Source organism: Pinus tabuliformis, chromosome 8 (assembly GCF_031772625.1).
Source record: "Pinus tabuliformis cultivar Carrire ecotype Pingquan chromosome 8, CPIR1, whole genome shotgun sequence".
NCBI classification, from domain to species: Eukaryota; Viridiplantae; Streptophyta; class Pinopsida; order Pinales; family Pinaceae; genus Pinus; species Pinus tabuliformis.
In genome coordinates this window covers 1,897,298,981-1,897,323,735 of record NC_142294.1, presented here as the reverse complement: position 1 = coordinate 1,897,323,735, position 24,755 = coordinate 1,897,298,981, and the positions used below count along the sequence as shown (strand labels likewise).

Genomic DNA, 24,755 nt, shown 5'->3' with positions numbered 1-24,755 from the left:
ACAATTAGTGATTATCAATTTACTTGGTAGACTTGTTATCACATTAGGAAATTAAAACATTAAAACAAAAATTTATGCTGCGATATTTGTTTAAATTGTACAAAAACTAGAAGGGAATTTAATGTAGTTTTCACATTATACAGCCATTTACCAGATATTCAAAATATTAAATAAATGCTATGATGTTGGGAATTCAATGTAGTTTTCACATTATACAGCCATTTACCAGATATTCAAAATATTAAATAAATGCTATGATGTTCTGGGAACGGCCCAAGTTTTATATTATCCTCATAACCGACACTTAATTTTTCAATGGTCCTCATTTATTTATTTAATTTACTCTGTTTAATTTATTTATTTAATTTTTTCTACTTTTAACCCTCCTACAACGGCTATCAAGAATTTCTCCATTGAATCCAATCCCCCAGCACTCTCTTTTGATATCTAACTAAAGCTTCTATTGTCCCTCACAATGGGTGGAGTGTCTACTCAAAACATTCAAAATTCACTCCCGAACATAGTTTATCTCCAGAAATAGCATAAAGCTCACACCCTTGCCATTTGGACAAATGAAAGCCAGTAAGAGGTTCAGACTCCAGAGTACTAACACCACAGATTATTTTTTGGTTTAACAGTGCAATTTCATGACTATCAGACCAATAACAAATAGATGATATACCATCCACCAGAGATTCCCAAAGAACCAATTGAACTCCCTCTGCTTGCTCTGGAAAATAAAAATTGATATTGATATGCAGTGGACTTAGTGCAACAGCAAATATTAGTGGCCGTGTTAGGCAATTTTCAGAATTAAAACTTAAATTTGGCCGAACTTCAAACCTAAGAAAACAATTCACCAAATTTCAAGTTGAATTTATTTGCTTAACTTGATGTTAAATTTCAAGTCGAATTTAATCGCCCTGAACTTTAATTTATTTGAATTTCAACTTTTATCGATGATTTCTAAAATCTTACCTAACACCCCAAAACCCCCGGTTTGTACTCTCTTCTTATTCACGCTGTCTTTCATGCTCTTTCATTCACCCATGTTCCAATTCTGAATTCAATCCATTCATATCTTGCTCCAAGCCCCTGCTCTCTCAGAGACTACAGCACTAACTTATAGCCTGTATTCATTCTAATTTCTTCTGTGTTCATTCTCTAGAGTCTGGGCTCTCTCATCCTGAAGCAGCAGCGAAGTCATGCTGCTAAGAAAAGAAAAATCAAAACATAGTGTAAACAGAAACCATTCCCATCCTAAATGTGCTCCCTAACGCATGCATCTCACTCATCAATGAATATCCAAAATAAAGTTGACGAGAGGAACACCCTTATGACTCTATCAGTTGACCTAACAAATTCAAAGATTCTATGGAATGTGCCAAGCCACCCTATAATTGTCTCATTATCTCATGATAGTAATAGTGAGAGACTTGAAGATACCAATATCTCACAATCTCTATAAATATGACTCCCTCAAGGTAGAGTAAAAAGTCTTCCTCAAAATCACAATGAAATAAAAGACTTTAGATGAGTGATATCTTGCCTCCTCAATAATAGCTCAGAGAATAAAGATGTATCAAAGGGAAAATAATCTCTTCAAACACCTACCTACCCTTTATCTCTGAGTTTGTTCCTCTCATTCTGGCATAGATGTTAGCAAAGGTAGGTCAATCATTAAAATCATGTAATTATTTGGATCAAAAATAATCCTCAATTTGAAGATGAGGCAGATGATATAATGAGACCATGAAAAGGGAATGCCAATGCAAACAACATGATAAAAGAAATAGACAACATGATATGCAAGAGAACCAATACGATGCTTATGATATTTGAATTGCAAACCTTCATATCTACTGCTTTTCTCATGTTCTAGATAGAAACTATTCTTTTAGAATCTCGAGGTAAATCAGTGAGAAAAGGTGAGTACGAGGAATAAGGATTTATCCAACACATCATAAGAGCGAAATGGTATGCAAGAACAAGGAGCAATAACAAATATCTGATGCAAGAACAAATTTCATAAGTCATTAAGAAAACCTGAGCTCAATGTGACTCACAAGTCAACAAACAAGCTTTTTCAGAGCACAACCACACAATTCTCATCCAAACTCCTTTCCTCTCACTGCTCAAGCTTCAAACATACAATTGTTGATTTTTAATGTACCTTGGACAAGTAGTTTCCCATGGGTTAGTCTCTACCTAGGGAAAAGTGTCCAAAATAATTCTTTTCTTAAGTGACTTTATATATGTGGTAAAGTCAATGTTGAATTATAAAGTGAAAAGTGAGTTTAGACATAAAGTACAATGTGGGTATTTAATTTAATGGGTGAGTTAAAAAATAGAAAGTGAGAATTAAATGCACATTTATTCTCATCCCTTGATCTAAATGAATCTGAACCATTAGATCTTACGGTTGCCCAAAAGTCATTTAAGGAAACAAAAGAGGGAAAAGAAAAGAGAGACTGCATTCATTCTTCATGAGCAAATTGGAGAAAGGAGGTTGAAAGCTAAAAAAAGTTCTGAAGGAGAAATTTGTTGCAACAAGTTTAAGGACTGATTTTTGAGCAAAGCTGGGCACAGAAATCAAGGCATAGAAAACAACAGAAGGTACAATACATACAGCATTTAATATTGTGAGCTGCACACCATTCGAGAAAAGTTTTCTAAAAAAATGAAAAATCCGTACATTCCATGCAGAATATGTATATTGTAGTCCGTACAGTCTGTATCCTGGAGGAAATCCTTACATTCCATACAGAATCTGTATATTGCAGTCCATACAGTCCATATTCGCACAGTACATATTTTCATCTTCGAGTGGGCACGGAAATCAAGGCAAAGTGGGCACAGTTTTCCAGGAGTTTTGGGCTGAAGAGATAAGTTGTATTTTGCCGTTTTGTTTTGTCTGCAAATGTTATTTTCCTGAACTTGAAAGATAAATAAATTTGAAGAGCTGTCTAACAGGTTTTCCCCGGAGAAGATTGAAGGGGTTTTCCTTGGGTCTAAGTTGACCAAAAATCTGTGTATTTTTATGTGTCACTGGTCTGTTTATGTCCATATTTATTTTCAGCATGTGTTGACAGTCCCATGTGTTTTAATCTGGAAATTTCATTTCCAGAATTCTATACGTTGAATGTATGTTTATGGAAAAGGGAATTTATAACAATAGACATCCACAGGTCACATATATATATGTTTAATGTTGGCATGCAATTTTCATTTTTATCACATATGTTTAATGATTCCACAAAATTGTACTACATGTATTTTTTAATTTTGATTTCATAGTTTCTCAAACTTAATGCCAAATTTTATCGCATAGTTCTGCACTGTCTAATTTTTGTCCACCTTCAAGGTCATTCAACTCAAAAACCCAAACCAGGTGACTGAGGATGCGGGGGATAAAAGCCTGGCTGGCAAGAGATAATCTATGGGACTAGCATTGCCACTTGGAGGAAAACAAAATAGTATGTCAGAGTTCGTGTAGATAGAAAACTTGTTGAGAATCAGGAGGCCATGAGATTCTCCAAGTTGGAGAGAGAGTGTCACGCATATGCTATGATACGACTGGAAACAACCATTGAATACCTTTGTAAATCCATTGAAAGTACGTAAAAAGACTTGATAAGAGGCTTGCCCAAGGTAAAAATCAGCACCACATATGAGAACTTTTAGTTCAAATGTGCTTATACCCAATAGCACTGAAGGCAGTAAAAAGGCTGACTTATACTAAGGAAAGAACGAAAGTTAATGCACACAAAAAATTACCCAAAAAGCTGCTAGGAAGAGTTAAAATGGAGAAACACAAATGGGACGTACAAAACTCAAAATGATTCCATGTTTGAGGCATAGTAGAATACTTTTGACCAGCTGATAAGGGGCTGAAAATACACTTTAAAGTGTGCTACGGAAAGGATAATTGGAGAAGACACACCTCAAGAGAAAGTAACATCCCATGGTATGAAAAACAGGTGTTATCCCACCTACGAAACAACTCGCACAGATTGAGATCTAAAAGAGAGAGGTAGATGGAAAGAACCCAATGAAGAATGGGAAAAGAAGGGGGGGGGAATTAGACATTTCTTGTTGTCATGTGAGGCATACAACCACATCAGGAAGAGAACAAATCTATGAATCAAGAGTCGGGACACAATAATGCAAGAGGACAACTGAGGATAAGGCGCAGCAATGCAAGCCACAAGAATAACATGCATGAAGAACAAACACCTTAAAGTTGCTACCGCTGGGTAGGAGACTCTCAAAATACAGAGAGGAAACCTGAGTCTGACTAAGTACTCCAAAACTTCTTTGTACCATACCCTGGCCTCCTTGATCTTTTCTCCTTCGTTTTGATGAAATTGTCACATTGAATGTAAAAATATTTGTCCCGTAGGCCAGGTTGTCTCATGGACGTTTTGTGTTAGCAACAAAGCAGAAAACAATTGTTTGCATTTGTGACAACAGCATAGGCCTAAATGCAAAGGTCCCACACATAAATAGATACATAGAAGAAAGATGCCAAGAATGATATGGAGATCCCCATTGAACTGAATGCAGATGCTGTCATTTACCCCTACATATTGAGTTGGAAAATATTGTGTCAATATATGTAAAAATTGAAACGAAAAATCACCTCTTCAATTTCTTTTTCTGTAGCTTGCTTATTTAGCGAGCCAACAAACAATTTATACTCCACTGTACCTACCATAAACAGGGTCATTAAAAACAAACGTGAGTGCTGCACAAATGCATGATAAAATATCACAAGAGAACAAAATATATTCTGCAGAAATAAATTGCAAACAGCAACGCAACAGAGTAACATCCTGAGAGATTCATGTCATAATTACTTTCCACATTTTCAAATAACATGTATCATCAACAGAACTAACATGAAAGCAACTAAAAACATTTCAGCACAAGACACCATAAACGGAAACAGCAATAATAACAATTAGCCTATTAATATTTGGAACTGTCTTCATTTCATAGAGAACAAGGAAAATTACCAAGGCGTTCACGCTCTCCATCAGCATATCTAACTTGTATTGGACCTATACCCTGATAGAATGGAAATATAAAATCAAATGTTTGACCCGCAATGTGCAGCATAAAAGATGAACCCAACCAACTGGCATTTAACCTTTGACAGATTACACACATACCCCTGGTAATGTGCGCTGATTATGCAAAGCTCTTATTGCTCTGTCTGCTTCCTCAATAGTTGCATACTTGATAAAACAACATCCTGTAGCAAGGTAACAATTTGTGGATACAATATGCAATGAGCAATATATATTTCACACAATAATCAAATTCATTCTCGCTGGCAGTTTCAGTTAGATAGGACCACATTTCGCCAAGCAAAAAGCTAATCGTCAATGGATTATGTGCACAACTAAAACGTAACTAGCATGTACCCTTATACATTGAAAATAGAAATATAATTATACTCTATCAACTGCTTTAACCGTCCACAACAATAGAACATGGAAATTACCAATACTTGATTATGTTCATCAAACAACACTGCCACAAAGATATATGGTAGGAATAAATAGACAGTTTGCAGTGGGAAATAAGATGGGACAGTTATTTAATGAATTCTTTTTTCAATACAAATACCATTTAATACAAGCAAAATTACAAATCCAAATCAAGTCAACTCAAAAGAATAAAAGAATCAAAAATGCTATATTACTTAACATCATCACCAGTTATTCCAACCTAGATGTCGCTCTTAATCATTCAATGTTATGAGTTACTCAGAGCTTATCAATTTCAATCAATCAATAATTAAAACCATAGTCACACTAAGTTTTAAATGTACACCAACATTAACTACAGGAAAATACATTTCAACTTAAGCAAAAAAATATTGTATATCCACAGGTAATTTTCATTTTATCATAGTAAACCATGAATTTATAAATACATACAGTTGTATATGTTGCAAATATTATGAAGCTTGATAATTGATAACTCACACTTCAATCCACATCATCATTAACAGGAATTGTGTGCTTGATGTTACATTGTATTTTCATCTTAAAGCCAAATACTAAAGCAACAACCCATCTATGCCGAGAGCCAATACTAAATAGTAACAATCAAACACAACATTCCAATCTCTCCTTTAAGCTACAGCAGCAAATCGGAGGAATCAACCAAACAAAGAGAATATGTACAAGCATCCTTCTCTTGGCAAGCAATATGTAAGCAGTCTCTTTTCGATTAAAGACCATAAATATTTTGAATGTGGTTGTTTGAATACCACAATATAAGATTCACATTCCCAGATATGGCACTATCAGATGTGAAACAAAATCGTAATACCTGTTGTAATTTTGTAAAACATTACAGCTGAGATTGAATACAGCAAACAACTTTGCCCATAAGCATCGGTATTATAATGAATAGAATCACACCTTTTTATCTCACCCATGCCCCTCATTCAACTCAGCAATTCCAATCTTAACGAATCCTTTCTGGAAATATTCCAATGATAATATGCAAGTACAATCAATTTTTTTGGCAGCAGTTACTGAAACTAACCATATTCATTTACAACCTTGTACTACTAACCTGTACCAAGATGAATAAAATAAAAACGGACAGTCTCAGAATGTCCAGGTAGCATGCATTCACTCCAAAAATATCAAATCAATCACAACATGCCTACAGCAATGAAAACTCCAAACATTTCCTGAACCAATTTGTCTACCGTAAGCACAGACTTGCCATCATGATAGATCTAGCTTACGAGAATTACACAAACAAATACCAAATATTCAGCACATTCCTATCCTGACTATATTGATATATAGTACATACACAAGCATTTACGTTTTCAGATTCTTAATACCAAAAAATATATACTTCCATACATTCGAAATATATATGGTTTTATTAACATCATTTTAAAATTAGAACCACTATAATTTTGTATACTGCATCTTCCAAATACATAAAGGATATTTGATATCAGTATAAACACTCAGATAGCTTACGCTTAGGCTCTTGTAAAATTTATGTTAATCTCTACGTAGGAACAGGCACAGCAAAGTTTGTTGCTTAATAAAGTGGCAAGTTCACTCTGTAGATAAGAATGAATATAATTGGAAATAACAGCAAACTAACAAAATATAAAATCACGGGCCCACCAAAGTCAGATTGACTATGTGTACCATGTAGATATATAGTGATGAAATCTTATACACGCCATCAGGGAAAGCAAACAGAAAATTTGAAGCTACCAGAATTTGGTATTACACAAACACTACACAAAGATTCGCTCTTCCCTGGCAACTTTGAAACAGTGATCAATCAAGATATATAAATACCATTAACTTTCATGGCAAGACTCCACTCCATCGAAAACAATTCAATATTGAAAACCAGTGAATTTAAGGCATCAAAACACCAATGAGGGGAATAAGTTCAACCATTTCATAACGGTGTATATAAGGGCATTGCTTTATTCCATCCATTCCAACTCAACTTCGCACAAAGTCAACAGTGATTGTAAATTGGAGGAAATAGCAGAACAGATAAGACTCATTCATTAGCACACCATTCAGCCTCTGACTGAATTTTGTTGAGAGAGAAAATTACCAAGATTACACAGTTATTAATATGAAAGTTGAATCATAACATCCAAGACGATATAATATCACAAATCATCCATATCTTCTCTTAATCCAAATGTAATTATAAGATGGAGCATTCATTCACTGCTATTAAACAGCAGAATAGATCATATTAATCCACAACCACTATTAACGCGTTGGTAAGTTTTCAATATCAAGACACCATGATCACAACCTTTTTTTATTAAAATGAAAGCTCCTTTATATTATTTAAATAAGTTTACAAATTGAGAAATGACAGGATTGCCAATTGTTTAACCTGTCAATATTCAAGTTGAGTACAACTTCCCAACCCTGGAAAAGAAAAAAAACTACAACCGTAACTAATCCAACCACTAGCTGGAAGAGCTCTGTAGGTGTACCTACAGAACAAAAACAAATCAAAAAAGCTATAGCTAGAACATATCATATCTCCATTAACATTTACAGGCCAGCCTGCCAAAGCTGCAATTTGTCCCACCACTGTACTGCTTCCTAACCTGCACTACACTTTTAAGATCCACCTGCTTCATCTGGTTTCTTCTCATAGAAGCCAAGATGTCTTCTATTAGTACAGCCTTGTCCTAGCCATATGTCTCCAACTTCTCCAAATTTATCAACAGAACACACAACTCCAGCACCTTTTCAAAACTTCAGCATGGCAAATACACGAGTGACAGGAAATTTCATTGAAAACCCCTAAATAGTAAATTTCATATCAAATAACTAGGAACCACACATGCTCATGCTCATCCCTTATTAAGTATATATCTAAGTAAAGACCAATCCACAGCTACTTAATATTTTATTAGACAGAAGGTATTTGTAAATAAACATTCTAGTGTGAATAATGCAGTATTTCCCCAAATGCACAAGATGAGTTTCAAGCAGTGATGCCTTATCATCCTAACCATAAATCAATTTGTTTCTAAGATTCCAGGCCTGTAATAATAGCAAGTCCTATCCTAAAATCCTAACCATATAATGAATCTGCTCTCAAGATTCACAACTTGTAATAATAACAAGCTTTATGCTAACCATATACATCAATTCGTTTTTAAGATAGCTTGCTTGTAATAATACCAAGATTTATGCTAATCATATGCATCAATTTGATTTTAAGATAGCATGTTTGTAATAATACCAAGTCTTCTGACCATGAATATGGTAATCTCTTAGTAAGATTACAAATTGCCTAGACGCATTCCTTATTGATGTTATCTAAAACCAAAACTTTATTATTATTGGCATTTTTAAAATCAATCCATAACAACAATCAGAGGCATTCCCATTCAATTTATCAAGCAACAACATATATAGCATTGATATATTCTATGATATTATCATTGAAATCAAACGGAACATCTGAAACTGCCTAACCTCAGAATAAACCACACCATAACAACTCAATCCAACCTTTAATTCAAAATTTATGCATTTACAGTTGAAAGTACCAACAACATGGGTACCCCCCTATAACCTCAAAGTGGGTTACCAACAAAGAAATTCCAGCAGAAAAAGACTAACAGGAATTCTATTTAAAACATTCACATGCCAGCATAAGTAAAATAACAAGCACACAATTAACTGTATCAATTCATCTGTGCACTTAATCATATTTAATAGTTGAAATACCAATGTGCCAGACTGAATCATATGTAAGTCGCCTAACTACTAAATGTGCCAGAAGTCAAGCAATTAAGAAACTCCAAACCATGAAAGAGCATGCACATCACAAAATCCAAATGTCCAAAATAAATGGGTAATATGATGCAGTGGGCAACATTGATTCTATTCCCAGAATAGTGTTTTTGGCATTATCATAAACATGCAATAGTACCAAGTCCCGACTGTACTCGAAATGTTAATGTGATATGTACTACGAGAAAAATGCTACAAATGAATCATGTCCTTATCAGGTATGAGACCGTGTACACAAGGCATAACTAAACTTTGTAAACATGCCACCAATAAAATATTAGGAAAGGCCTTGTCCATTGCTACCAGACAGAAGTTTATACAAAATGGACACTACCATTGCCATTGATACTTGTCCATTGCTGCCAGACAGGAAGTTTATACAGAATGGACACTACCATTACCATTGATACACTACTACTACTAGTAGCATTATTATATGTCCAGCAGTTGCACTTCCACACTTATCACCATCAAATCAAACAGTATGATTTGAAAATTGCTAAATATCAACATGAAAATAGACCATTGCTATTGATACACTACTACTAGCATTATTATATGTTCAACAGTTGCGCTTCCACACTTATCACCATCAAATCAAACAGTATGATTTGAAAATTGCTAAATATCAATATGAAAATGGCAAATACCAGAAGGGATATATCTACTGAGCGAAAACTAGCTCTAACTTTCATGAAGCCACTGAAATTTAAAAGTATATCACAATCACTGATTGAATAATACGAACAACCAAATTTATTTACAAATGGCAAGTAAGACTAACAGCATCATCCTAACCATAGGTTTCAATCATTTTTTCTGCTGACTCAGGATTCAGAACTGACACATCAGTAAATCTCAACAAAAAGAATTGGCATAAATGCTACTCAGAAATCATTTAAATTTACAGATAGGAAAAATTATCTTATAACTTGGAAGATGGTCGCCAAAACATGGAATTCCGAATAGCCAACTAATGATGCCCCAGTTGATTTTCAAGTGCCATTTTGGCAAGAGACTTGAATTTCTGAAAAGCCACTATTTCTTGATGGAAATGTCTATCATGTACTAAACAACATCCATATGATCCAGACTGATTTGCAAGTAATAGTCAGATCGAATTGTACATATCCATGAATGCAATTATTCCCACTAAAAAATTCAGTGAAAGATATAGCAACTAAGACAGCCAACTGGGCATGCTGATTGCAATACATTGAATACAGAATATCCAACTAATGATGGCCTAGTTTATTTTAAGTGTATTTTTTGGCAACAGACTTGAATTTCTAAAAAGCCACTAGTTCTTAATGCAACTGTCTATTAGGTACATTAAAAACAGTTATATGATCCTGATTATGATTTTCGTATGCTTCCATTCCCGATAAAATTTTGAAAGTAAGTCAGTTTTGTAAGTAATAGTCAGATTGTACTATATGTATTCAAGCATGAAATTATTTCCACTAAAAAATCAATAAAAAATAACGTAAATAAGATAACAAGGTGGGATGGTCACGTCAATTCAACAAAGAACTAAATTAATGTGATAATGTAATTTTCTTAATCTCAGGCATTATGGGAGATATTTACTGCTCATTGAGAGTTTCTGAATTCAAATTTCTATGCAGGGGGATTTGGAAATTATCATTACAGGAAGATGGTCGATTGTCAAATTGCACCAACAGCTACATTAGAAGTCAAGGCCGATAAGATAACTTTATTCATGTCTCACAAATGACCAAAATAAGTCAATGGGACTGCTCAGTACATAAGTGTCAATACATAGTGCGAATGCATGGAAGTGGAATAGTCTCAATCATTTGAATGCTTTAAGAATATCAAGAGTGGCCTTTGATTGCACTGTGCAAGCTCCTCACATTTTAAAAGCACATTTTCATCCGGAAATTTTGCTTAGACTCCAATCTTTAATTACCAAACTTTTGATCAACAAAAGGATTCTTTAAATATTAAGAAGATGCCATAGGAGGAAAATATTTTACACTGGAAAGATTTAACACAACAAGACGAGTATAGAAAATAATTAAAATCTTACACCATAAGAGAATTGATCTAATGGTTTACCTTTATATCTATCAAGTGGCATTAAAATTAGTCAAAAGATTTATTTATACTGTTATAATAAAGAATTGTTTAATGAAGCATCTATCCTCTCATCTGTGCACCCATATTTTAATAGCTGAGATACCAAATGCACTAGGGTGTTCCAGCAATTATGAAAATCCAAACCATAAAGAGCATGCACATCACAAAAGTGAATCAAATATAAATAGTGAGTATGATGCACTGGACAAGCATTGATGTCATTCCAGGAGTAGTGGACACGGCATTATCATAAATATATAACATATATTGTACTAACTCAATTCAAAGAAATCCCAAAGTGAGAATAATGTTGTAAATGAATTAAGCTCTTTATTATTGAATGTTTAGAATAAATTGTGAATAAATGTTCTGTGATGAATTGTCAAAAGCTGTCTGTCCATACCAGAAAATAAGAATGCAATCGAAATACCATATTTATACGTAAAGATACGCGCGCAGATTGAAAGGATACATGGGTGTGTATGTGTTAATATGTCAAAGACAAGCAATTGATGGCAGTAAATACTAAAAATACATCATATGAACCTAACATCATAAATACGGTGTATGGCAGCTTCAGACCATACATTATTGAACAGAATGAAATTCCAAAGTTGGGTACAGAAGTAAACAAAAGCATGCTGTCTATATAAGTATATCAAGTGAGATAGAAGATGGAAATATATAACAAAAACAACCCAGAAATTGACAAGATGAAATATATAAAATTAGTCTGTGGCCATCATTTTATACCGATATTAAAGACTGAAATTTAAATTAACAAAAGAAAAAGAGAAAAAGAAAAAAAAAATAATTAAATTAAACTCATACTTCAACGAGACATAAAATTCAAAGACATCACAGATTAAAAATATTCATTTCTAAGCTAAATGCGCATTTGAAGACCCGATCCAATCATTTAAAACAACTGAATGTCATCCAAACAAGACTTGAAATCTGCATTTTGATGTGCTACAAGAAATCAACAGTCAAGTTCATCCAGACAATGCTTGAAATCTGAAAACATCTAGGCCATTTTGATGTGGCACAAGAAATCTACACTTAAGTTACTAGTACACGCCCATGAATTCAGGGAAATGATATAGACAACAGTTTATAGAAAATTTAGGATACAGTAACACTGAACGTGTCATATATGAAAAATAGATACAATATATACAGATTCCAGGAAGTCACACAGTTTATTGTCAACCTAATTCAAGACAAAAACGCAAAAAGGAATTTTCATGCATAAGCCATTATGCAGTTTATGTGATTTTAAATATTATTAGTTGAAAAAAGACAGACAAATCTACAGTTAATTAGATTGACGATAGAACTTACCCCCCATATCTCTTAAGTTACTAGTACACACATGAATTCAGGGAATGATACAGATACTACAGGTTATGGAAAATTTAGGATACAATAACATCCTAGAGAAACATCTTCTCTTTTGTGTTCTCAAACTTTGACCACTTTTTTTCTAATTTCAATGCTAGTTTCACAACTTGACAACTTTAAATAGATAATTCCATTACTCCATATTTTACTCATGAAACATTGTTTATAACCGCTACTATGACAACTAAGGTCCTCTTCTCAATTGACTCCTTATTAGTTCCATCCAATCCCCCCCCCAAAAAAACAATATACCCCAATTGCTTCCATATCCAAATAGAAGTCAATTGCCTTGGAGTCGCTTGTATAATGAGATAATGGTTGTGTTAGTGGCATTTCCTTAAGCAATGTTTGTTACTCAATCATTCTCTTCTTCTGGAAGACAAAGTTCACTTGTCCCATCTTCCTTCTATTTCTTTCGTTCTTCCTATGATAGCAAAATTATCTATCGTGTATAATTATGCCCCATGCCAACTTTGTATCTTCAACTCACGATTTTCTCAATTGCAATATTTGCTTCTCTTCTCATAAACAGTGCCAAGCAACATTTCATAACAACCTTGCTTATGCAATAATAGTTTCAACTTTCAACTCTGTTAGCTTAAACAATCGCTCACAGTACACACCCAACCTCAAAGCAACTCTAGATAAGATGCCACATATTACAAATGCTTCGCTCTCATGTATCATGCTTGGTTGTTTATAGCTAAGTCCCCTAGCTCGTGTTAGTGTCAAATCCTGTAACAATGAAATTTAGAAAAAGTTCGGCAAAGAAAGTTACATTTATCATCAAAGTTAAACACAGACACAGACACCAAAAAAAAAGAGCCTAAAGGGTTAGCTCAACCATTTGTCACCAGTGTTTTTGGCAAACCCCCAAGGAGAGATGCATTTGTTGATGATGATTGCTCAACAAGTATTCTACAGAGGTTAGGAGTGAAGCACGCAAAAGATGTCCATTTGCCTCTTTAGGTACTTGCTCATGTTCAGTAAGTGACTTTATTACTCTTTATTAAGTTTAACTTAGGAAGAGCACATTCATTAATTTATTAATTAATGTTCGCTATTGGGATAAGGTTTTCTAATGAAAAGTAATTTAATTTATTTTATAGTGTTAGATCTAATCTATATCGTTGATGTAAGTGGGTTAGGATTTAATCCTAGCCATCCATCACTTTGGAGATCTAGAGTTAGGGATATAAATCAATTAGAAATTATAAAAGAAGCCTAGGGAGAGGTAAAAGACACATTGAATGCTTGGGATAGTGATCTTCTCAAAGGAGTAAGAGACTCAAAAAACTAAAGAGACAAGAAAGGTGTGCAGCAAACAAGGATTCAAGGAGACGAGTTTGTGGTGGCAAAGGCCTAGACTTGTGAGGAAAGACAGTTTCCAGCTAAGCTTGCTTGTCTAGAAGGTCATTCTTCTCCAGTGCGCAAGGGGTCATACAAGACAAAGAAGAGAAGGCTTACTTACAGGTGGAGAAGTCGAGATTTTCCAAGGCCAAGAATTTCCAATGGGCTGAATTCTTCATGAGGCCGAAATTCCCCCAGGGGGGTGGGGGGGGCGCAAAAAGCCAAGTTCTATTGTGCTGTATTTTCTATGTATCCTCTGAGAGTCATTTTCCCTGTTAGGGGAGCCCTAATTTTCCTGAGTAATAGAAAGTGAAGGAAAATTTGGAGAGTAAATTTTGCTGTGTTTTGTGACTGATTTTTCTATTTAAATTTCTAATGCAATTATTTAAGTTAAATACCAGTGTATTTTTTACTCAGCAGTTTTCAGAAAAAAATAATTTACTGGGGTGAATACAATTTTCTGGGTATAAAATATATTGATGGGGATATTAAATTAGATCTAGTACTGGAAAATCAACAGCGTTAGTCTACATCGATAGGCCTACTAAGGATGCTATCGACAAATGTGGGGAAGCATCCCTTCAATTTCCCCACAAAGTTTTCCTTGAAAAACAAAAATTGTGCATGTGTGTCAGTTAGATCTAGCTTGAGCAGTTGGGAGTAAGAATTTTTATCCTCCCCTCCAGAATTCTATCCTTACAATGAGGGGAAATGCCCAAGGGTTTCCCAGTATATATATATATATATATATATATATATATATATATATATATAGATAGATATATATATTCCAAAATCTTGTCACTTGGGTGTAGCTTGAATGGTTGTGAGGAACCATTTTGTGACATGTTTTCTATAATGAGAAAATACATGAGTTGTTGACCTAGCCTTGTTCTCTAAATAATCCACGGTTTTCCTTGGGTGTCATCCTGGAATGAGGGGGCAGAGCATTCCTTTCAAAGAGAATATATGAAGTCCACCTCTAATGTTTTATTGCACGAATCAAATTGACATCTATTATCTATGTCGCAACCCTATTCAACAGTCAACATGTATGTAACTCATGTCAACCCTTCCACTCTAGCATCTACATTGTAACTGTGTGATCATCCTTTGACTTGCATGTAACTCATGTCTACCCTTCTCATGTCATCACTAGATTTGTTGCATGCACATCAAAGTCACCAGATTTGTTGGTTTTTGCAGGTGTGTAGCAACCTCCTTCCCCATTGAAACATCAGCAACTATGCTCTTTTCGTTGGACATTATAACATATCAATTTGCACATCAATCAAATTTATCTCTAGTGTGTGTGTTTTACTGTTAATGGAGTTTGTATAGAATATTACTCTGATCATCTGTATTAATATGTTGTATAATACTATAAATTTGCATAGGTCATACAAGATGCACCACCTTACCACCCTTGTAATCTTCTACATGCTTGTGGCTGATCCACATATCATATTTCTTAGTTCTTCAGAGAAAAAAAGGGCAAATCTATCAATTACAATGCCATTGTAATCCTCACTTCATCTTTTGCAAAGAGTTCCAAATGTTTCAATAACTTCACAAATCAATTCCAGGGATATCACAATTATGGAGTAAATTACTCGTATTTACTGAAAGACTGCACCACTAAATGATGAAACAAATAAACAAACATGACTGATTGCAGTTGAATTTTGTGCACCGACTAATAATACATGAAATCTTATTAGAAATAAAAACAAAACTAAAGCATATTTGTGAAAGAGAGATCAGGTGCGCACCTTGTTGTTGTCCAGTTCTTTTATCTTTGATCAAAGCAACTTCAAGGACATTTCCATGTTCATCAAACAGAGGACGTATCTGAAAACAAAAAAATTCAGTGTTATTTCACTGTGACTGAAACGTGAGTGTTTATTTAACTGAATAACTGAACAATCAGACAAGTTACAATAATACAGCATCAATCAAAGGACTTCAAAGACATTTCCATGTTAACCAAAAACGGATCATACATGACCAGAGAATGTTGCCATTATTCAGTGAAGTTTCAAACAATGCAAATTTGTTGGCAAGTAGACAAATTTTGAAGTTCTTAACAATGCAAATTCCTAAACAAACACAATAATAATTCACAAATCTGTAGGGAATGAATTGATTGCATCTATGGTTTCATTCTTCCCATGGGAGCATTAATACCCTAAAATAGATATTTTTAACAACTTTGTCCAATACATGTCACAGTTTCTCTTTGGACATCCATAGTGTAGAATCAATGCTGCAAGCAAACTCACATTCTTAACTGAAAACAGAAAAACATAATTGCCAGATATCCAAATAGAAATGAGGTATTTTAATCCTGAAAAAATAGCGATGGCAAATGCAATTGTTTCAACAGAAAGAATATCTCAGTGACAATTAGGCACTGTAAGTAATATTTGTAGTCAGACTTACATCATCTTCTGTAACTGTTCTGGGTACGGATCCCACAAAAAGTTTGGCAAAATTCCCACCATCTGATGAATCTGTTAAATTCAAAATAACTATAAGATTTACTTGCAAAAAAGTGCACAAAAACCAAATATACTGTTTAGAAAGAAAATGAATATGTCTATAATTAATACAGTACACAATTATGTTTAATAATCTTAAGGACACACCAAGCAAAACCATACGAAAACAACAGTGAGAAATGAGAGCTTAAAAAATTGTGGAAGTCATCTCAAAGGCATGCAACGAATCAATTCTTATAATAAGGATGAAAGACCACAATCCTCCTCACCAAATAATAGTTAAACTTCCTTGGAGTTGGATTCCAGAACTACAAAAATTATATCTTTCAGATTAACATGACTCCATCAGAGCCAAAGTTGTAGTACCAATGTTGCAAACATCTCGATAACATCCCAATTTTATCTCAAAAACATGTTTTTTTGGCCTACCCAACGTTTGCCAATTTTTACAGATATTTTTATGGTATCTTAATTTTGCTGATGTTTGCTGATTTTTAGTGATATTTTACCGATTTTTACTATATTATGGTTTCCTGGAACCTTGCCGATTTTATCTCAATGCCAATGTTCGCAACATTGCGTTGTACATCACCACCATATGACAACCCAATTTCCAAATAACACTGCACTTCAATTTCAAGCCTCAGAACTAATATGTACAGAATTAAAGAAATACTTTATATATCAATCTCATGGCTCGTAATTCTCAAAACCATAGGCTTAGCAACCCTTGTTTGTTAGAACAGTTAGAAATAAATGTCGAAACTGATAGACAGACCCCTTATAGGTGGGAAAAGATTAAGGAACCCAGTGATATAGTTTTCAAAACAATAAGAACAGCATCACTTTTTCAGTAGTTATTATAATATAATGTCAAAAGTTCAAATGGAGTTAGACCCCATCATGGGTTGGCACAACTGCATTTCCAAGCACTTCTTTGGGATCCATAGAATGTTGGCACGCTGCTTTTCTTCATACAGTTATGAATGTTGAGCTTTAGTGGCAAGCTCAAAGTATTGAGGCAACCAGTGATAAAATTTGGAGGCTTACAGGATGGGAACATTTTGAGTTCAACCAAAACAAAATGCAGAAATTTCATGAAACCCACTTGCATCCTTTTATAAAGCATAGTTGCTCAAAGCATTTTACAGTAAACCGAAAAAATATTCTGAACTAACATAGTTTACTTTAATAAATCCAATACATCAAAAAACATAATATGGATAACTCAAAGGCTCTTCCATGTTATTAAAATATTCAAACTTAAATTGCACATCTTGATATGACACTGAGATCTCAAAAAGGTTGGAGGGGAAGATGTGACATAGCTGTTAAGGTAAATAAAGAGTAATTCTCATGCATTCTCATGCCTAAACCTGGTAAAGAACATCCTGTGATTTTCATATCCTACATTGGTTTGTTACACTTCCTACAAGAAGAGGTCAAGAAATCCAGAAGTAAGAAGCAATATAAAGTCCCAATATATGTTACCACAGTGGACATTGATCCATCTCCTATCATTTCAAAATGGCTTGGCAGTTCTCTGCCCATTTCCGGAAGTGTTTCTGTGCTCACAATCAGTTTTATCAAGAAACACACTCCTCAACCAAGAAACAACCAAACAACAGCAGGACATTTAAATCTAGCAGGCACTTCTCAATTGTTTAGTTGCCCAAGGCACGTTTTTTAAAATACAATATTTTTAATAATAAATTAAATAACCAAAAAGAAACATATGGGGTTGATTCTTCACTCATAAGTTGCAAGAGTTAAGCATTGTTTTAGAGAGTGCACTTGTCCTGGGTTCGAAGACAACTCTGCACTGAAAGTGACTACATCTATGTGGCCTTCATGGAAATGATTGTCTAGAAACAGAATGGGAAGATGTACACCATCTCACCAACATAGTATAATTTGCATCCAATTCTGTGGAGTTGTCACGTGACTTGGCACCTCCAATAGTTCACATAAGTTGAGGGAAGAATGTGATCAACCTAATGGGGTGGAGGCTAGATAAATATAGTAAGATCTGTGCAAGTATAGACATAGACATATATTTCTCCCTCAAAACACATAATATACGGGATAACTAAGATGAAATGCTCCATCTCAAAGCAAGCAAATGTTGATTTTTAATGTAACAAGTGGTTTCCCATGGGTTAGTTTCTACCTAGGGAAAAGTGTCCAAAATAATTATTTTCCGAAGTGTGACTTTATAAAGTGAAAGTGACTTTATAAGTGGTAACGTCAATGTTAAATTATAAAGTGAAAAGTGACTTTAGACATAAAGTACAATGTGGGTACTTTATTTAATGGGTGAGTTAAAAAATAGAAAGTGAGAATTAAACGCAGATTTATTCTCATCCCTTCATCTAAATGAATGTGAGCCATTAGATCTTAGGGTTCCCAAAAAGTCATTTAGAGAAACAAAAAGGGGAAAAGAAAAGAGAGACTGCATTCATTTTTCATGGGCAGATTAGAGAAAGGAGGCTGAGAGCTGAAGAAAAGTTATGAATGAGAAATTTGTTGAAGCAAGCTGAAAGAGTGATTTCTGGCAAAGTTGGGCACGGAAATCAAAGCATAGAAGACAACAGAAGGTACAGTACGAACAGCATTTAATGTTGTGAACTGCACACAGTTTGAAATAAGTTTTTAACAAGAAAAATCGTACAGCAGTACAGAAATCTGTACATCCTGTAAGGAATCTGTACCATACAGTCAGTGTCCGTACAGTACATATTTTCAGCTTCAAGTGGGCACAGTTTTCAAGGAGTTTGGGCTGAAGAGATAAGTTGTATTTTTCTGTTTTGTTGTCTGCAAATGTATTTTTCCTGAACTTGAAAGATAAATAAATTTGAAGAGCTCTCTAATAGGTTTCCCCAAAGAAAATTTAAGGGGTTTTGCCTGGGTCTAAGTTGACCAAAAATCTGTGTATTTTTATGTGTTGCTGGTTGGTTTATGTCCATATTTATTTTCAGCATGTGTTGACATGTGTGTTGCTGGTCGGTTTATGTCCATATTTATTTTCAGCATGTGTTGACAGTCCCATATGGTTTAATCTGAAAATTTCATTTCCAGAATTCTATATGTTGAATGTATGTTTATGGGAAAGGGCATTTAACTGAATAGGAGTGATTAGGTGAAATTAAAACCAGGTTGGGATTGCAAGAAACTTTTTAGTCATCAAATTTCAACAGCAAAAAGAACTTCAAGAGGGCATAACGAGAATTTATCTTTAATCCCCGATTTTATCTTTTCTAGTTGCCATTTTGTCACTTGCAGGGTGGCAGTCTGCTACCACTTTGTCTATTTTTCTTTGTCAACATTAGATATTTTCCAACAGATTTTCAAAATTACAAAATGAAATTTTAATAATGCAGCAAGAAGTCAATATGAAGTTATCCTTGAAAATGGCCTCAAATCCCATTTTGATCAATACTGTCGAGAACAAAAAACTACCTGTCATATCTGGAAACCCCCAACAGAAGGATGGACAAAGCTGAGCTTCAATGAAGAGCAAAAAGCAACCCAAGGGAAGGAAGATCCTTTACAGACAAAAATTGTACAATCCTGAAGGTTTGCTACAACATCTGAGGATATACCTTAAATAACCAAGCAGAAGTCAAAACACCTCAGGAACGGATAAAAACTTAAGCCTCAATAATAGATTCAGAAATCTAGAGGAAGAAGGAAGGTGATTCAAAACTGCCAATTGATTTCCTATATATAAATGATGAATTACTAGTATCATTTTCCCATTTTGAAAAAGCATCAAACCTAATTGCTCACTGGTTGTCCAGCAACAGGGCAGTCAATATAAAATTGAAACTCTATCTAGGATCTAAGCAATTAAATCTTTGAACAAGAAAACCAGGACCCCTTAGGGAGCATATAGTCAAAATTTGAATCATAAAGCCCATGAGGAACACCTTAGACACAATACCCACATTTACAACATCGGTAAATGTGGGCCTTCCATATAATAAAGGTGCAATCATGGTCACCTTCATGAAAGAAAATCTCGTGTAAACTCTCAGAATTTGGGGCAGTCTGTAATATGTATTCCACAATTCATTCTCTCCTGATCATTTTCCTTCTCCATCCTCCCCTCCTTCAAGTACTCTCCAGACACTCCAGGTCACCTCTTACCATTTAAGAATGACCTAAACCATGTAATTAGAGATGATGTCTACAGCTGGATCCTAAGTTACCAGGATTCAGATATGGATACAGATCCGGATCCGCTAGTCTTTTGAAAATCTAGAATTCAAAAACAATTACAAATCACAACATTTAGAATGAAAACATTAGATATATTATAAGTATGAAGACTGAAACACTGAAATGATGCATCCTTTTCCTCCCTCATACAAAAAGGATAATATCATAAATGATAATAGTAAATAGTAAATACAAAACTGAGCGCCAATAAGGGGAACTCAGTTTTGTGTCAATTTGACACTTGGTGAGTTAACTATCTGAATAGATAGCTACAGGAAGAAAATAGGATCGGCCAGCCAGAGATGAGTGGGCGTGCATGGAGTTTTTAAGCAAGAGAGGAAAGATTAATTCCAAGCAATAGTGGCTTTTACTAGGTCAACTGAGCAATCAAGTTATCAACTAGTCGGGCTGACCAATAATGGTCTCAACCAAGTTGACTCTTATTCCAAAAATATATATGTAAACGGGCACCACTATACATGTAAAAAGGGAATGTTCCAAAACTATGAATGTATACGATCGGACTATACTAAGCTTGCAAGGCGAGAAGATGGACAGCAGCGAATGGGCCAGCTCAAGCGAAGCAACTGGTTCAAGGACGAAAGAACGCGCCGCTAATTCATTTCTGAACCAATACATTATACAACGAATACCGAAGGGTAATGAATAAGCAGTCACGCCAAAAATGAATACCAGAATACGACAGATGTCGAACGGTGATGAATAAGCATTCACGCCTTCCTCGCTTGTAGGGTGCACTGCCAACAAACAGGGACCACACTTTAACCTTTAACGAAAAGTCCAAAACCTAAACTCACTCGCGGCATTTGCTTTTCACGTTTTTTGCGGGTCCCGACAAACATAATCGGGATCCGTTTCCATAGATGAGGATCCGCTTCCGTAAACCAGAGATCCGCCATCTGCCATATTTGCCACGTATTTCCAGCAGATCCGGATCCGCAGATCTTGGCCCTCCCTTTGTCGGATCCGGTAACTTACCTTGGATCACACCTCTCAAAGGTCTTATAACCCAAGATGGCTTATTATTCTGAGTACTACATGCAGCTGCAAGATATAAGTATTGCCATAACTGCATATATTTGTAAGCACTAAATGCACGGCCTCAAGATCCTTCTTGGACACTTTCAGGTAGGCTTTCATCAACTTTGGATTCAGACTGATCACCACATCCCACACCGAACATCTCACCTTCATATGTCCTATCTATTATGAGATCAAAGGGGGATTTCACTGCCTTTACCATGACTCAGGTGGCTCCCTCTCCACATTCTTTCATTATCCAAACCAAAGATGCATCACTCTTTTAATGGAAAAGACTTCTAATCATGGATCTCAACGTTTCCATGAGCCCAATAAGAGAATCACCTTCTTCCCATCAACCTTGGATGGTTAACGGCCCCCTCTGACCTGGGAAATATGTATTGCATATATAAAGTGGATGAATTTTTAAGTCCCATTGACCTACTTATTATAGTCCTTTATTAGACATTAATAAAATTGTCTAATCTTATCTTATCACCCACAAATCGCATCAATAAAAGTCCAATCAAGGAAGTAAGCCACAAAAAAAATTATGTCAAGTTGACCACAAAGGATTGTTATTCAAGGCAAGAAATTGCGCTGTGCATCGTCTGAGCTTGCAAAGTACTTACTGTGGAAGGCAATTGGGCCTCGAAATCCTGCAAGGATATGGGGTAGATGCCCAAACACTCCTGTGACCACTGTAGAATAGATGGGGGGATGGGGGGAAATTGGGAATGTTTATGACAATATTGGGCAGATGCCGGAGGAACTTAAGTATAATTCTGGTGTTAACAACAATGAGTTGAAGATGGGCTGGAGATAGTTACAGATGAGCTCTAATTGCAGTTACAAAGAGATAGTTATAGATCAGATGCTAACTGTACTTTGGTAAAATGATCTGAAGCTTGAACTGTCAGGAAGACGAGAGAACACTGAAGATCTGACATCGCATATTGTTCCAGTGGAAGTCAGCTTTTACAGTAAAATTCCACCAGTCAAAAACTTGCACACAGATAAAATGGTTAATGATCACGGGGTCAATGTCTCAAACATTAGGAAACTTCATAGTGACCTCTTTAATATGAACAGCATTATATCAAGGAAGTTGTAGATGCTATCCACGGAAATATTAAATCGTCAACTACCAGTTCCGATAGAGGAGATCCCAAATCAAAATCCCGTGGCCCACAGCAGTCAACAGGGCCATCTAAGATGATGATTTTCATATGTTGTCCGCCTAATTGTGTAACCTCCTGTCTGATCCTGGATGAGATCCCACAGGAAATCCTATGGCCCTACAGCAGCTTAACACGGCCAGGTAGGGTAGTTTTATTTTCATATGTTGACAGCCTAGTTTTGCAATCTTCTGTCTGTTGGAATTGAAAGTATGAATTCCAATCGCATATCAAAAAACTCTTGGAACTTGCTAAAAGAGTTTTTTGTAAATTTGGGTAGCTGTTGCAAGGCCAGAGGCTTACGCTAAGTCGTCTGTTTTTGGTCTTTAATATTTAATTATTTTCATTTCTGAAATAGGGAACCTCGTTATGGTAGACTAATATGTTTGTGTACTATGTGCAGCACCATGAAGTTGATTAAATAATGATAAAAAGGAAGAATTTAAAACACAACAACACAATCTCTCAGTATGACGTGCGGATAACAAAATCTGAAAAAAATGCAATCTGAATAACGAGGCAACAAATTTCATTTACGAAGCAACAACTGAAAATAAACAGAGATCGAATTCAAAAAGGCGTGCAACCCCATAATGAAATGGGGCTAGAAATTTTTCTTACCTGGAGAACCTGCCGCTTGGCGGGGGCTTCCGTGATGGAAATTATGGCCGCTGCCACTGCCTCCCATTACAGAAAAACCGCTGCTGTCCCGTTTCTGCCCTATAGTAGTCGATGCGTTCCCCATACTTGAGGACCTCTGCCCCATGGACCGATTGCCAGGTCCATGAAATCCCCCGGACGAATGCATTTGCGCATTATGATTATTATTACTGTGATGAGAATGATTACTACTAGGTCCTTGTTGCTGCCCCCCTCCTCCTATAGGACCACGCATCACTGGATACCTCGAACTAGAAGGGGCCTCCAGTTTAGCCGCTGGGAACTGCGGCTTATTACTAAACCTACTAATTTGCTGGTCTCCGCGTACCCTCTCCAGCTTTAAAAGCCTGGTAAACCTCAAATATTGAAAGAAAATATATCTCGTAAAAACCCTAACGCCGAGGGCTTAACGGTGAAATTGTGGCCAAATCCTACAAAATGAAGATCTACGGAGAGCGGAGAAAGAGGCGAGCTCAAAGCTGTGAACAGATCCGAACGGCTAGAACGAATTTCCACAGTAACGAAGCTTCAAGTCCCCGACTAAGAAAAGCAGAGTAATGATCTTTTCACTGATGAGAAGATTTGAAGTCTTCACTCGGAGGAATTAAAAAGACTTTGGTTCAAAGTTCATGTGACCAATTCATTTAATACTTTTTTATAGCAATTTTAACATAATTGAAAATCTACCGGATTGGACGACGATGGTGATATTTCTATGCACACTTCTCTCTAACGTCTTTTGAAAAGGAAAAGGATCATTGTTGTATGGGAGCTGAGGGGGCAATTATAATTTTTTTGGGTCATTAATTTTATTTATTATGTTGAAGGTTTTTTTACCGTGAGGTTTATTTTTATGATATTTTCTAGATTTCGTTTTGTCACATAGTTTGCCACACTCCCCTATGTTTAAATTTGTCGTTTTCCATATAATGTTGTGGGCGTTTATTTACACGGTAATG

The 24,755-nt window shown here is 35.4% G+C and overlaps 1 protein-coding gene across 3 annotated transcripts in view; it reads right to left on the bottom strand.

Moving 5' to 3' along the window:
* LOC149243973 (flowering time control protein FCA-like) overlaps nucleotides 1-24,424 on the bottom strand; it is a 34,421-nt gene extending 9,997 nt beyond the window's left edge. Inside the window, exons 1-6 of one of the 3 annotated variants that reach the window (XM_089374692.1) lie at nucleotides 23,758-24,424; nucleotides 16,638-16,708; nucleotides 15,968-16,046; nucleotides 5,175-5,257; nucleotides 5,019-5,070; nucleotides 4,643-4,710 (exon numbers count right to left, since the gene is read on the bottom strand). In XM_089374692.1, coding sequence (XP_089230818.1) covers nucleotides 4,643-4,710; nucleotides 5,019-5,070; nucleotides 5,175-5,257; nucleotides 15,968-16,046; nucleotides 16,638-16,708; nucleotides 23,758-24,031 — 627 coding nt within the window. In that variant the 5' untranslated portion in view covers nucleotides 24,032-24,424. The remainder of the gene's footprint in view (nucleotides 1-4,642; nucleotides 4,711-5,018; nucleotides 5,071-5,174; nucleotides 5,258-15,967; nucleotides 16,047-16,637; nucleotides 16,709-23,757) is intronic. The other 2 variants (XM_089374691.1, XM_089374693.1) reach the window with 2 other exon arrangements.
* Nucleotides 24,425-24,755: the final 331 nt, after the last annotated feature.